We start from the raw sequence: 15,489 nt of genomic DNA, 5'->3' as shown, positions 1-15,489 counted from the left end.
TGACTGTTTCTGAGTTGCCTCCCTGTCTGCATTTGTGATATTGCCTTGCCTCTGTCCATCCATCCTTAATAAAGAAATTCATGCTATCACATCTATCAGCCTGACAGTCACAGCATGCATGTTTTATTTGCTTTTGGATATGTACTCTGTGGGCTTCGCACCATTCAGTCCCATGCTTGTACAGTGCCACATCACACAACCCACCAATTACTTAATTGTTGTGGGAGGAGAGTCTTTACCTGAGAAGACCAGAGGCACTTCCTCCTCCACCCTCTCTGTACAGGTGAGAGGGAAGTATTAGCTTGTCAGTACTTGCATTTACCTTCTACTAAACTTTGCTCTGCAACTCCGGAAAAACAGGTAAATATTCATTACTATCAACGAGACAGTTTTCCTTTAAACTGGTAGGAAAGTTGCACTTGCTGTCTCCTGCTTTCTTTATGCTTTTTGCAGAATGCAGCTCAGCCTGTTTGTTTTTATGTCATTTGTCTATATGGTGTGTGATAGCTGATCTCTCTCTCTTTGATTGACTTTAAAAACATGCATTTATTGTCTGTTTTGCGTCAAACGACGCGATACGCGTTTGCCTATGCGCGTTCATTTAAATCTTCGAGAGTCGTGTTTGTGCTGGCCCGCGGAAGGAGACGCGCTTACAGTTGTTTGCTTCATGAATTACAAAATGGATCGGTCGCGGTTCATTCGCGTCGTTTCCAGTCTCCGAGAGTTTAGACCTCAATATTCGCGATTAACTCTCCAGAAGGTGTCACAGTGTGACAGTCACACTGAAGGCTGGCGAGCATTCCCCCTGTGGGCACGGAGAGCAGACACACTGCAGTCTAACATGGAGAGAAGAAGCATTTCTTTCTGGTCTGGGTAGAAAATGTCCTAAACTGACAGAGTTCTTTAGAGCAGACCGATATCTCAGACTGCGGCGGCGTTTATAGACGTCCATAGCTGCTTTCTGCGGGCTTGGATCAGTCTGTTCCTGATTGCCACTTTACGCTCACCTCGCACCCACTGGAAAAGACCCCAGCTCGAGTAGGCGGCACCAGTTGACTCAGTGATGCTCAGGCTCGACAAAAATGCGGCATTCACATCTGACAGGAAATCATAAGCTCTACAGTTGAAGCAATTCCTGAGCTCCCATTGCATTTCTTTACTAATTTGCTAGTGCACATTTTAAATATTTGTCATCACAGCTGTTTGTACAGCAGATCTCTAATCTTACATCCACCAAAATGGAGGGCTGTGGGACAAGGTCGGGTTTCTATGTCCACATGCTGTCTTTAAATGTAATGACAGCATGGATGTAACTTGACCTCTGCACAAGAATTCCAATGTGCATGGACTGTTGGTCCTGTGCGCAAAATGCAAATAGAAATCTTGAATCTCACCTGCTTAGCTGTCTTATAAATGACCGTCTCACTGCCATAAATCAACGTTCATATTTAATTAGTACTTGTCTTGTGCTTTTAAATGAACAGTCATGTCTTGTACACGCCCTCTCAGCTTGTAAATGACATGTAAATGTCCTCCTCCTCTCCCCTCCTTGAGACTGGTTCTGCCCGAGGTTTCGTCCTCTTAAAAGGGAGTTTATCCTTCCCACTGTTGCCAAACAGCTTGCTCATAGGGGGTCATATGATTGTTGATTATTATATATATTACTGCTACTAATAATGTATGTTAATGAAGCTTTTCCTTTTCGGAGATATTTACGATTCCCAACCGCGAGTGAAACGTTTCCCTGTTTTTATCATGGAAATGAATGCAACATGCTTGTGGGGCTTTTTTTCAGCACGATCTTTCGCTGAGCGCCCGCGCGTTAATGCTGTGCTGTTTGTATCCAAAAGACGTGTTCGCACACACGGGCATGGTCATTTTGACACATTTCATGTAGACGGGGCTAATTAAATTCTGAAGGACCTCCACTTTTCATCGCAGTCACACAGTCGCGTCTCTGGTGCAGTTTCTTTGGAAACAGTTGCTTTTAGTCTCCGAGCTGTCCAAAGGATCGGTAGGTGGCAGCTCTCAGTCCAGCGTTTCCATGCAACAGCGCGGGCGGCTGTGAGGAATAGATGATGCAGCAGAGGGCCATGTTTCTGTAGATTTGGTAGGGTATCTGTGGAACCCTGAGCGCCTTCATATTTCCGATGGACCGTCAGAGGAAGCGGGCGGATAGCTTGGACCAAAATGATAGCGCATTGGAGCTCGGTAAGAGGTTTAACATTTTCGCTGGAATGAGTTTGATGATGATGAAATAAAGCTCTATTTTTGTCATCCGGGGAAGACCTTTAAGCCATTTCAGTAGCTTTCGCTGTATTGTGGCTGTAGCTGGGCACATAGGCGCACTGATACAGAGTCGATGGGGCTGTAGTGCTGCGCCATAGTCTCTAATCATGTTGCTACATTAAGATGCTGATGGCTTTGAGTGCCGTAGACTTGATGCCCATTTAACTTGCACGCAGGCCTGCTAGTACCGAAGTGAACTCCTATTACTTTACCAGCCTTGACCTTTAAACGGCTAGTTCAGATTTTGTAGTAGCTAATAAACAACGTGCCATTTTCATTTGAATGGCTTCTCTGATTTAGCCCGCAGGTCCTCTGGGGCTAAATCACAGAATACTGAATACTTGCTTTGCATGTTTCTACGGACCAGAGCGTGACCACATACACAACGTTGCGTTGACACAGTGTCCTACTTTGTCTTGGTCCCTGTTAGCTCCTGAGAAAACTGCCTGGATCTTCAGCTACTGAAGGCTGCACTGGGCTCACCTGTTGATCTTTCCTTTTGTCTGTGAGGTCGGGTAGAGTGCTGTGGCATGTCACAGCTTATTGGTAGGTTCAATTAGGTTGTGTGAAATCTGTGAACCAGAACAGACCGCATCAAAAAGTTTAATGTCAATCTCGAGGAGCACATTGTTTTCATCCTCACTGAATGAGATGTTCTCAAAAATGTAGATTTCAACACTGTTTTGTGCAGTAAATGAATGTAATGTAACAAATGTATTTCCACATATTAACATAAAAATATGCATTTAATTTTAACATTTTAATTATAGAAATTTCCAAAGAAAGCTGTTGATGTGAAGCTGCACGCGTGTGGTATACACTGCTCAGGAATTCCTGATGTAGCACACAATGACCAATCCACCATGCCATACAAGCAACACCAGTTTCACCTCTGGCATTTCAGGCTCTTGAGTATAAACAGGCAATATTTGTTCTCTTATGGTTACTGCACACATTACTCGAGGTGTGTCTGTGTGGGCAGGCCAGGTAAGGTCAAGGAAAGTTTAAAAAAAAAGAAAAGTTAAATCCTTAATAAAACAAACAAATTTTGAACTAACTGGGTTTTGAAGTACGCGTGTTTTATACAGAATTGTAGAAAGGTGGTCATTTTGAAATGGCTCGGCATTCTGCCACTTATATCTTATTGTATCAGTATTAGTAAATTTTCGCTAATAGAAACTGACAAAGAGGGAAAACTCCCTAATACGTACGTCCATAGTAAAGAGTATGTCCTCGCTCTTTGCCGTAAATGGACACAACCTCTTAAGACACGAGGTTCTTTATATTTCTGTCAGAGAGAGTACTTCAGAATACTTTTAGATGAGGTACATCACTAGGGTTTTCAGTCATTTTCAGAGTTGTGCGTCCACATTGAAACGTCTGAAAATGCTCACGTTCCAGTCCTGCGCATGCGTGAAACCAAGAAGATTCGGCCTGCCTCATTTCTGTCTGCCGTTAATTTACTTTCCAGCTCGTTGAAACGTCGCGGCAAAATGTCAAGGAAAAGCACCGAGTTTTTTTTTTAAATGGACCAACAATGAGCTGGAGTTGTTGCTGCGAGTAACACAAAAGTACAAAGTTGCAAAAGCGAGTGAGAGTTAAAGAATTTGAAGAAAAGCTCTCAGGAGCGCGTGCAGACTGATGTTAATCTTTAATAGGGCTGTCAAACCTGAGAGCAAACAAAACAACTGCTGTATAATGCCCTCCGCTATCTTAGTTTGATTGGTCACATGACTGCATCATATGACTAACATGTGTCATCGTTTTGGAAAGTTTGCACTTTCGCTGTCCACACTGCGACGCGAAAGCACCGTTTTCAAAATGCTGCGTTTTCCAACAGTGAAAACGCAGCATGGACGGGAGGCCAAAACAGAGAGAAAAAGATGCGTTTCCAAATGAAAACGCATTATTGTGGACATAGCCATAAATAGTCTCTGGTTTCTGAAAACTTTGACTCCAGCTCCATGTTTAACACAGCACTGTGAGAGTGGCAACCCTCTTCTTGAATTTCAAGTTCTTTCTTCAAAAAGCCAAACATGGGGTGCATATATCTGTGATGTGCTCATAATAATGAAATAAAAATACATCATAGATTAAAAACATCGATCGAATTACCGGTGTTCTTTTGAAATGTATATAGATTTGTATAAGCACGTTGGTGGGCTACAGAGAGCCCTTTATGAACGTGGTAAAGAACTGAACACTAGTATATTCAACTGAATATTACTTATTGATCAACAGACTGCTCTGCATATCATATTTAAAAACATTATACATGTATTCATAATTACCATTGCTCATTAAAGAGAAAAACATATTTTTCTTATCATCTTTTTGTTCTAGTAGACTCAGAGAATTTATAAGAGACGGCTGGTGTGTAGAATACTGTTGAATAAATATTAAGAACCTTTTCTGGAATAGGCCTGGTATCGCTGTTTTGGATATCCAAAGACAGTGTCAGCATCACCCATGGGAGTGGCTGTTGCTCAGGAGGTAAAGCAAGTCATCTACTGATTGGAAGGTCAGTGGTTCGACCCTGGCTCCTCGAGGCTGTATGGCAAGATACTAACCCCAAGTTGCTCTCTGATGCATCTATCGGAGTGTAAATGTGTATGAATGTTAGCTAGGAAGCACTAAGAAATTTATAAGAAAGTGCTTGGGTGAATGTGGCATGTTGGATTGAGTGCTTTGAGTGCTCCGGGAGAGTAGAAAACCGCTATATTAGAATCAGTCCACTTACCATTAGATATCACCTAAATGGGGGATAAACAGAGGATATAACTCAGTGAGACGTGTCTGTCTGTAGGGGGGTTTCAGGGCTTTAGCTTTGATGAATCCTCAATACCAAATATTCGAAGATTGCACCTTAAAAAAAATCTTAAGTGTATTTTATAGCACAGTAACTTTCAAAGCTTTACACAATTGAGACAATTGATTCTAAATGCACTCCAGGATGCTTCGTTCCGTTATCAGGGATATAGCAAGGCAACCAAGCAGATGTCAGGGTCTGCTGATGAGCCACCGTGACAGGTTGGATTATTTGAATGCTTCTCAGTGTAAATGATATGAGCAGTTTCTTGGGAAAGTGGTTTCATTTCAAAAGATGGTGTCAACACTGCTGATTATCACATTATGTTCATTTTCAACAGTTTTAGTGAAATATCAGAGAATAGAGGTCAAAATCAGCGGTGTGCAATACCACAACCTGCGGTGAGACAACAAAGGCAAGATTTCCTGAGACAGTTTGAAAAATCTACAAAATTCAGTAACTTGAATTAGTGGTACTAATAGAGCTGCGCCATTGTATTCTTATTGTTTACTGAGGCAGATTTAACAGGACTTTCTTTTTCAGGATTCATCAAAAGTGAAATGTTCAGCAGAAACATGATTTGTATTTTAAAAAGCTCTAAATGCATTTCTGATTTCCTCCTCAGATTCTAGCCCCCTATCATCTTGTGAGCACTCAAGCAGCCTGCAGCAGACGCATCCTACAATTATGAGTGCTGATTATGAGCCGGTCTGTAGTGAGGAGAAGAACCTGGACGTGGATTTTGTCACCAGGGCAAAGAACAATGAGTCTATAGTAGGTATCTGCTATAAAGGTTTCCACAGGTCTCAGAAATACATAGAAACTGTATGATGTGAAGGGGGTGGCTGCAGGAATGTGTTTGCAACTGCTATGCAATTGCAAATTTATAGCACCCTATCCCGTAAATGCAGGGAGGTGTAACACGCAGTGAGTGAAAAGAGGTGACTGAAGAAGAAATACTCAGTGCATCACGGGAATCCCCGGCAGCCTGGAGCTATTGCAGCATAACTAAGGGAGGATTCAGGGTCACCTGATCCAGTCCTAACTATATGCTGTAGTAAAAACGAAAGTTTGAAGCCTAATCTTACAAGGAGAGCTAGTGTCTGTCTCTCCACAGAAAGGGCCCTGAAAGCTGAAGGCTCTGCCTCCCATTGTACTTCTAAATATTCTAGGAACCAGGAGTGAAGCGCTCTCAGACTATGAGGTCTTTGAGATAAGATGGGACTTCTCCTTTCAGCAAGACAAGGCCAAATCACACACTCAGGTTGTCAGCAGCAAAAGCTTGAATTAACTGTACCAAAGACTGATTGGAGTCGTTTGGACGTAGATGTTTGACCTGATGCATCATTTGCAATAATAATAATGAAGGGATGACTGATGTTTGCAGTAAATTGATAAAGAAAAAAATCAATCATCAAAAATTTCCAAAGAACAGAAAACAAATGAAATAGAAAAAAAACAAATAAAAAAATCAGATGAAACTAAAACGGAACAAGTAGACACAAGAACAAAAATTTAAAAAGGCCTGGAACTCAAATTTTAATGCAATCGTAGCATCCCAGGCTCGACAGTTACTAGAGTCAATATCTTTTTCTTAATTCATGTCCATGAAATCAGTCGAGCTTTTTTTACTCCACCCAGTGTTACCAATTAATGCTACAAAGACACTCTTCACAATAAAAGAATCGAAAAATGTAGTCAGTATTATTATGCACTAAAATAAGATGCCTTGGAGCTTGATTATTATTTCTCACTGTCGAGTAGGGCTGCCACGATTAGTCGACTAGTCACGATTACATCGACTATCAAAATCGTCGACGACTGATAGTCGACGCATCGTTTGAAGCTTTGCAAGCTCACAAAAGACGCAGGAATAAGTAGCAGGATTTAAGAGTGTAATAACGGACTGAAACAGAAGATGGCAGCACTGCATGTACAAGGATGCCAGCTGCCGTTAAACCCCGAAGAAGAAGAAGAAGCTGTGTCCCAGAATTCATAGCGCAGCTCAGTTTCCAACAATGGTGGCAGCTAGTTAGTTTTAATATTACTCTTATTATTCTTTCTGGGTCACAAAATAAACGTTTTACATATTTTCAGGCGAGAATGTAGCTGTGTAAACCTCAAATATCTGCTCAGTTTATCAGGACACCAAATATTTTCAAAAGCGCTCCGACGTTTTCGGAGACGTCTGTTACCCACTAGCTCGATAGCGAGCCGGGGGCTAGGTCACTAGAGCCGCGAGAACACCGGACTCCCGGCAGATCGTTTTCAAACCCACCGCCGTCTTTCGCTACTCAGGTTAAACATGATATATGAGTCACTTAGATAACTTAAAATGTTATTGTTTGGCTTTTTTTAGTATTTTATTTGTTCCTGAGTAAATCGGTTTGGCTGAGATTAAAGTTATAGTTTTTACACAGCTGAATAAACTTCAAGCAGACAGCTGATCATCAGAAGTGTGAGATGCTCGAGAATTTACTGAATTTACTATTAAACTTCACCGAAACAATCTGCAAATTTCATTAAAATTTAATAAACTATCATCTTGTCTTTATTGTTAGTTAGCACAGACCTTAAACACTTAAAGCTGTAAGCTAATGATAGTTATATAAGAGCAGATGCTGCTGGTGCAATAAGCTGTAGTTTTACATCCAATGGATGATGATCTGATTAGTCGACTAATCGCAAAAATAATCGGTGACTAGTCGACTATCAAAATAATTGTTTGTGGCAGCCCTATTGTCAAGATTCTCCTAGTTTTAAGTAGAGCTGGGCGATATAAGATTTTTTCATATCACGATATGTTTTTTCATTTCAGGCGATAACGATATCTATCACGATATAAGCCAAATAACTATATTTGTAAGATTTAAATGTGCCGTTGCTCACAAGTAAAATGTGAAATAATCAGCAGCTTGTTTTTATTTAAATATTTATTTCCCATAATAAGTTCAACAGGGTAGATGTACTTAAGGAACATGAGACTTTTTCAGATAAATAAAGGCAAATATTGCAAACTACACAAAAGGCAGCCGCTAAAGCGTTTAAGTTTCAAAATAGAACAAACGAAACAGACTAAATTGTCAATTCCACTTAGAAACAAAATATTAATTCTAAAAATAAATCTTAGTTTGTTTTACAGAAGAACAGACAAAACTGACTAACTTTAGCGTTTTGAGCTAACAGCTACAATAAGCATAACAGTTACTGTACGGCTATCATTTGTTAACATGACGCTTGTTCTTATACATGTAATACATTTATTACCAACCTGAGAGTTTATCCGCTGGTCATTCGACATGACGAATGACTTCTGAAGTCTTAATTCAGCTCAAGACGCTGTAGATTCCCGTCAGTAACACTTTCGGTCCGCTAGTAAAACGTAGTTCTATTAATCTGCACTAATCACACTCTAACCGGATTTAAGTCCCAAAAAGCTGAACTGTAGAACTGAAACTGAATGGTGAGAAGTGAATCTGAAATTATTCGAGAGCTGAATTTTTAAAGGATAAAATGCAGTTTCAAAGCAAATGAATTCAATTTCAAAATATAAAATTCAATTTCAATTTAGTGATCGATTTAGTGATCATTTTCAAACCAATAAATTGAATTTCAAATTGGGCTAATTCAAATTCAGTTTTTAAAAACATTTATTCAAGTTACAATTCAGATTCGATCCGAGCAATTCAAATTCAAATTTAACTTATTCAACTTCAGTTTCTGATGGCACAGATTTCTGCCCATACATTTTTCTGTGCTTCCACACAATGACCTTTCTAAAACATAGTGACTTACAGAATTTAAAATGGGAGGCTATAACTATCAAAAGTTCCTTCCACCTCTCCTGTTCACTCCATTGTTGATTTCACTCTTCTCGAGTTAAAACAGAAGTGAAGGAACTAATTTCATTGTTATTTTTAGTGTTAGACACGCGCACACAAACTTACTGCTTTAGCCCTTTTTATCAAGTTTTTGACTGGATGTCCTTACCGGGCAAAGTTATTCCAGGGTCCTTCATTGAGAACATATTAAATCAGGAATAAAATGCTTCTAATTGGTGGATTCAAATGGAGTTCTCTCTGGTCTGTCTCTGCTGGACTGCATTACATCAAAATTCAAATTTTAATGTGGCCGTGGCATAAAGACAATCACAGGGAAGAAGCACCATTCAAAATTTCTCCTCAACTTGCTGCTGTGTCTGCTTAATGCGCCTTATAATCTGGTGTGTCTTATGGCCCAAAAAATACAGTATCTTCTACCTTCATTTACTTCATTTATGTCCAAAGTCCAACTTTTTGTGCGATGGTTAGCATCTTCCTCTGCCTTTTGGGTGCTACTGCAGGTGCCCTCCCATATGGAAAAGAAATAGTAAAAACTTACATGATTTACTCATGAAAGTGGCCACTTTCTCATTACTTTCATATATTTAGTAAGTATCCAAAACATACAAGTTTCATTTATATAATTTTTCAAGGGATATTATATCTGTTTTTACTCTTGTATGCTTTTCATACAAGTTTCACACAAGACAGATACAAGCTTTATAAGATTTATAAATATCTTTTCCATTTGGGTTTGACGGTGCAAAACGTTTCGTCGACATTGTTGTTTGTTGGGGAGAAAACGTACAAACATAAAGTACAGTATTTCAGAGTCACACTGCTAGCGATCGAAGATTTATGTCAATTCAACAAGCTGAATGCATTCTGTACGGCACGGCACAATACTGATCGACAATGGTCTCCAGCCAATCAGGATGCAGAACACAATGCGCTGTTTAAAGAAAAAGAAAAGCGTGCAAAATTGCACAAACAAATCTGCAAAACAACGAGGCCGCGAAAGGTGAACCGCGTTACAGCGAAGTTTGGAGTCTTTAGTGAATAACTCCATGACTCTACAGGAAGTTGGCGACCTCTGTGCACTATGCGCCTCCGCTCTGTGATTTTACTTGGCCTACTATTTTGTGACTGAGTTGATGTCGTTCCTAATTGCTTACACTTTGTTATAATACCATTAACAGTTGACTGTGTAAAGTTTTGTAGCGAGGAAACTCCATGACTAGACTTGCTGCACAAGTGGCATTCTGTCACTGTACCAAGCTGGAATTAACGGAGTACCAGCTGAGTGACCCATTCATTCACAAATGTTTGTAGATGCAGTCTGCATGCATGGTGAACACCTAAATTCAATTTGGGTGGAAGATGTTATAAATAAATTAGGGTGGCTCAACACTTTTGTAGAATACTATAGTTATTGTTAATATGAAGCATTTTAAAAGGTTAATTTGGTCTGTCCATTCAGGATATCCAGGTGCTTTTTGCAGCATAATTGAAGCTGCATTGTATCAGTTTTATATTACCGTATATTGAGCTAGTGTCAGAAAAACAAATGTGCAGATGCCATCCATTCTTGAAACCAAATGAATTATTTCAGTGACATTGCCTTTGACAAAGAATCATCTGTTGTGTGCTACATGTAAAAAAGCTTAACTTCACACAAGGCCTCTTCAAAGCTCATGTAGCTCGTGTGTAAACATGACTCCCAACAGCTACCTGTACTGTTTAGTATATCAACATCGGTCCTGTTTAAATAATAATATCAGTGAGGTTTTCAACATTGAAGGTTAAAACTGCTCAATGTGCCTGACTTGCATTAAAAATACAGAAGAGAAGAAAAATCATATCAAGAATGTCGTATATTTTTCCTCTGATTTTATTGCATACATAATCAGTGACGATCAATGATACTCCCTGTAAGTGTAAAGTAGTTTAAACAAGACTTTGCATTTAATCATCAGTTGTTATTATTCTCTGGTTCCCTTCCACAGTGGGCGATTTGTCTTCCTCCCCTCAGCCAGTTACAGCTCTATGGCCCTTCCTGTTCTGCTGCAGGTTTCCTGTTAAAAGGGAGGTTTTCTCTCCCACTGTCACTAAACCACTTGCTCAAGGGAGGAAGGGGGGTGTAATTGTTGGGGATTTTTTTTGTATTATTTTAGGGGCTTCACCTTACAGTATAAAATGCTTTGGTCCTATATAATGCTATATAAATACAATTTAATGGAAATGTTTTGAATCTCTGTCTTGCTTCCAGCCAATGAAGGATCTATGCTCAGACAAAGTGCTTGGCCTGTACTTCTCTGATGGGAAGCGACGTGTGGACTATGTTCTGACTTACCATATCCAAAAGTCTGGCAGCACACGAAGACAGTCATCGAAGTTTGGGGATAACAGCTTCATACGACGACTTCGGCGCAGCCTGAGCAAGAGAAGCAGCCGAGCTCCGCTACAACCAAAAGAAGACCCAGAGGTTGCCGCACAGGAGCATCAGACTGACTATCATGAGGATGACAAGCGCTTTAAACGGGATGAGTTTGAGGAAAACCTCCAGAAGACAGGGCTAGAACTGGAAAAGGATGAAGGGGTGAGAAGGGAGAGGGCTGGGGTGAGGGAAATTGTTTGATTAGGGTAATGTAATGATGACATTTTGATTTTAACATAATCCTGTTCGTTTTTGCTCAGGTTTATCCCTGCTCTCAGTTAATAACAGGACTGATTTGCTAACAAAAAGTCCTCTAAGCCGGTGGTCCCCAACCCACCACGGACTGGTTCATGTCCGACAGTATTTTCACAGACTGGCCTTTAAGGTGTCAGAGACAAATACAACAAAATAAAACCAGTACCGGTAACAAAAGAGAAGATTTATTCATAACACGTGGGAAAAGACCCAGGGAAACCGAGTTAACAATAAAAACCCTGAAAACCATAAATTTCACACCCGAGCCTCAACTTTCGCGGCCCGGTACTAAACGACTCATGGACCGATAGCGGTCCGTGGCTCGGGGGTTGGGGACCACTGCACTAAGCAGTATGTGCTGATTCTTGATCATCAGCTAATGGTGATGTTTCATTTCTTTTGCACTTCAGAAAACTATTAATCCCTAAGGAAATTCATACATGTGGTCAGCTGCTCCCGCACTCAATAAAAGGCAACAGTCACTCTATAATGAGTTGATCCAATAACGAATACAAAATATATTCATTAACAATAATTCAAAATAAGAACACACTTCCTCCTGAGGGTCCAAGTTCACCAACAATTGAGCCTTTTTGATTATTTTATTTAGTCTGTGAATGTTCTTTTTGAAACAGCACCCCCAGCACCACATAGAGAAGCATACTGGGAACCATCGACTGTTAAACTCACTCCAGCAGATGTTAAGATACAAGCCTCCATAGGGAGGTCCTTCCTGTAGAGAAGGTTGGTGTTAGGGGTGGGTTTTGATTATCGGTTTATCGATTAAAATCGATTCTGGCTTGGATAAGGTGATATCAATCGATTACAATCCTGAAATGATTTTTAATATAAATGTATTTTAGCCAAAATGCCAGAATCTCAGGTTAAACCTCACAAAATTTCAACAACCGCTAAGACAGTAATGAGAGCAGGAACACGGATTCTGCACAGAGACGTGAACACACAGCGCCGACCCGCCGACAGATCAGAATCAGTGAGATGCAACTTTCTCACGGTCGGGGCTGAAAGCCGACAGCTCGCTGATTCTGATGTTTCGGCGGGTCGGCGCTTTGTGTTCACGCCCCTTTTTGCGCTGATTCTAAAGCTGTTAGTTTGATCTCTCTCCAAACAACATTGACTGAACCAGCAGCAAAAGAAGATCCAAACTGGGCTTCACATAAACATCGTTATGGATTCAGTCTGACTTTTATTGTTTTGCTTCCACCAGGATAAAACCACACTTCATGCACAGCTCTCTCTCTCTCTCTCTCTCTCGCTCTCTCTCTCTCGCTCGCTCTCTCTCTTCAAGAACAGTTTCCTGTCTAAAAATCTGTTTTCTGCATTATTCGCTTGCTTGTTACGCACAAGTCTACCGTTGTTTACAGGCTGTTGGCCGCTGTTTTTTCCCTTTTACTTACTTCCAAAAAGAAAGCCTCATTTCTGCTGTTCAATACTGAACAAATTTAAACTTTAAAATTATGCAAAATTGCAAAACGCTGTGTCTCTAATAAAACCTGTAACTTTGCTCTGCTTCACGTCAGCAGCATCAGGTAACGTTCATATGTTGATTAATGGTTTTCTTTTGTTTTTGATCTACTGCAGAATGTTTTTATAAAATCCCAGGCCAGGAAATCACCTTCATGTTTTTCTGTGTTTTATGCTCAGACATCGGCTCTGATGCTCACACCTTTGACAAAGTCCCACAAGTGTCAGCTTTCTTTTTATAGATATAAAATTATCTGAATTATAATATTTCTGACTGTCTGAGGCAAAAATTCCCCGATTCGAATTGAATCGAATTGTGGATCGAATCGATTCGGGACCTTGTGAATTGGAATTGAATCGAAATCAGTGATGATACCCAGCCCTAGTTGGTGTTTGGCTCACAGTCCAGTTTATTGTCTAGTAGGAACCCCAGATATTTAGAACGCGAGTATCCCTACAGATGAAGACACTCCAAATTGACATTCCTGTGGCGTTCAAGAAGACGAGGACTTTGTTTTTGAAGCCCTTCAGTCTCAGATGCCATCTGATGGTTATGGGGCTGCAGCTACAGTAACTGCCTTAATCTGAGTCGAGGATTGTCCAGTGTCTTGGCGGACAGCCAATTGGATCCTCCGGCTCAGGACTGGTGACATTTTCCACTTGACTTTTTCGTTCCATAACCCTCAGGATCATTTAAGAAATTCCAAATGACTGTCTTCCTGCAACCCACCATCCCAACAGTGATGGCGTGTTGCAAGAGACCCTGCTTGTGCAGCTGAACAACGTTCAAGAGGGGAAAGTTTCTTTACCTGACAGAAAATGACAGTGAATCCAGATTTTTTTTGCACAGATTTACAGATTTGGCCTTTTAAAGGCATGAGGTCCTAAACTGTAAAACAGCAAAATATTTCAAAATATTTTTCAAGGTAAAAGAGTGCAAATGCATTTATAAAAATAAAAGGAAGAAAGAAAGAAGGAAAATGAAAGGAAAATAAAATTAAAAAGATGTTTTTTCTACTGGGTTACACAGTCTCTCCTGCATTAAGTCCAGATGGGTGGGTGTTTGATGCTACAAAGCTGACTCGGAGCTGTAAAATCCTCCATGAGTATGGTAGGGAACAGATTGCATTATTTAATTGTAGTAATAATATAGCTTCATAGTGATTACACGACATCAGACTACTTGTTCTCATTGCTTAATAATGCAGAATAATCATATAGAAATAAAAAAAAAATCTGAAGTTGTGCGCTAATTGAGCATGTTGCCTGCCTGCAGCACTAAAGGACTCTGCGAGAGACGTCTGTCTCGCCCCAGCAGCACCTTCCCCGTCCTCCTCCTCAACATAAGCTCATCATATTCTGTGATATGATTTACTCTGACGTGTTTGATGAGGTCAGTGGTGTTGCCACAACACCTCACTGTCTTGACACATGTATCGCAAACCGCGTCTGGGCTGTTTGCGGAGGTAAAATACGTCCACACAGGACTCCGTTTACGCTCAGCCATTGTTGTGAGTGCGCACGCCAGGGGCTGGACACATTTACACAACTGTGTTTTGCATATGACTATGAAAGGCGGAAGAGGAAGTAGTTCCTTCCAATTTAGATGATCCAAATGATATAGTTTCTTTCCACTGCGTTCCTTTTAATGGGGAAAAACTACAAAATTACCCCAGAGTACTAAAATATCGATATTTTAATATGAGAATCAATTCTAGAACATAAATAACTGGTATCTGAAGAATCGATATTTCAATATCGATCCGCACACCACTAGTCAACACACAAACAAAGACACAAAAATAATTGGTTGATGTTTACATTTTCTAAAGTATCAGCAGTGATTTAATAACTTTATGACCTCTGCGAAAATAATTTCCACATCATTTACTGTATATAATACAGCATTCAGGGCCTTTGTATCTTATCTTCTGTACCTTTACCACACGTTTGACTAGCTTTAGGTACTGTACAAATTCTACTGATTGAAATATACTGGACATTCAATGCTAAGATTCAGCATACCGTGTTCGGGGCTGGGATTGGATAAATTCATAAAACATCCAACTTTTATGTATTAATTTTCAAATTGCATTAATAAAGACAGGCATCATGTAAAAAATAAAACTGCACATTATCCTCGATCATCATTTATCTGCAGAATGAATGTGTGCACTCACGTATTCAAATAAATTAACTTAAATAGTGCCATCTCCAGTCTTAGCAGACACGAGAGAACTGACAGCTATCCGGTCGTTCAGTCTGACGTCACTAGCCGTGTCTGGGCCTAAACTCCGCTGCAGGTCCATATATCAAACGATCACTGTGGCATTACTGAGAGTTGAAAAACTGTCTAAAGTCTTTCATCTTTAATAAAATGATCAGCGTTCTGC

General features: G+C 40.2%; 1 protein-coding gene across 4 annotated transcripts in view; it reads left to right on the top strand.

The window, feature by feature from the left end:
* The first annotated feature begins 204 nt into the window (after positions 1 to 204).
* ano1a (anoctamin 1, calcium activated chloride channel a) overlaps positions 205 to 15,489 on the top strand; it is a 51,151-nt gene continuing 35,866 nt past the window's right edge. For 2 of the 4 annotated variants that reach the window (XM_085409805.1, XM_085409797.1), the window contains exons 1-3: positions 1,618 to 2,211; positions 5,724 to 5,872; positions 11,189 to 11,518. In XM_085409805.1, the coding sequence (XP_085265931.1) occupies positions 2,151 to 2,211; positions 5,724 to 5,872; positions 11,189 to 11,518 (540 nt within the window). In that variant the 5' untranslated portion in view covers positions 1,618 to 2,150. Of the gene's footprint in view, positions 361 to 1,617; positions 2,212 to 2,804; positions 2,836 to 5,723; positions 5,873 to 11,188; positions 11,519 to 15,489 lie in introns of those variants that run through there. The other 2 variants (XM_085409821.1, XM_085409813.1) reach the window with 2 other exon arrangements.

Source organism: Rhamphochromis longiceps, linkage group LG1, assembly GCF_057381845.1.
Source record: "Rhamphochromis longiceps isolate RC_006_pf linkage group LG1, R_longiceps_female_GT1.1, whole genome shotgun sequence".
NCBI classification, from domain to species: Eukaryota; Metazoa; Chordata; class Actinopteri; order Cichliformes; family Cichlidae; genus Rhamphochromis; species Rhamphochromis longiceps.
Note: the sequence above shows the minus strand (reverse complement) of the source record. Positions and strands in the feature narration are given on the sequence as shown.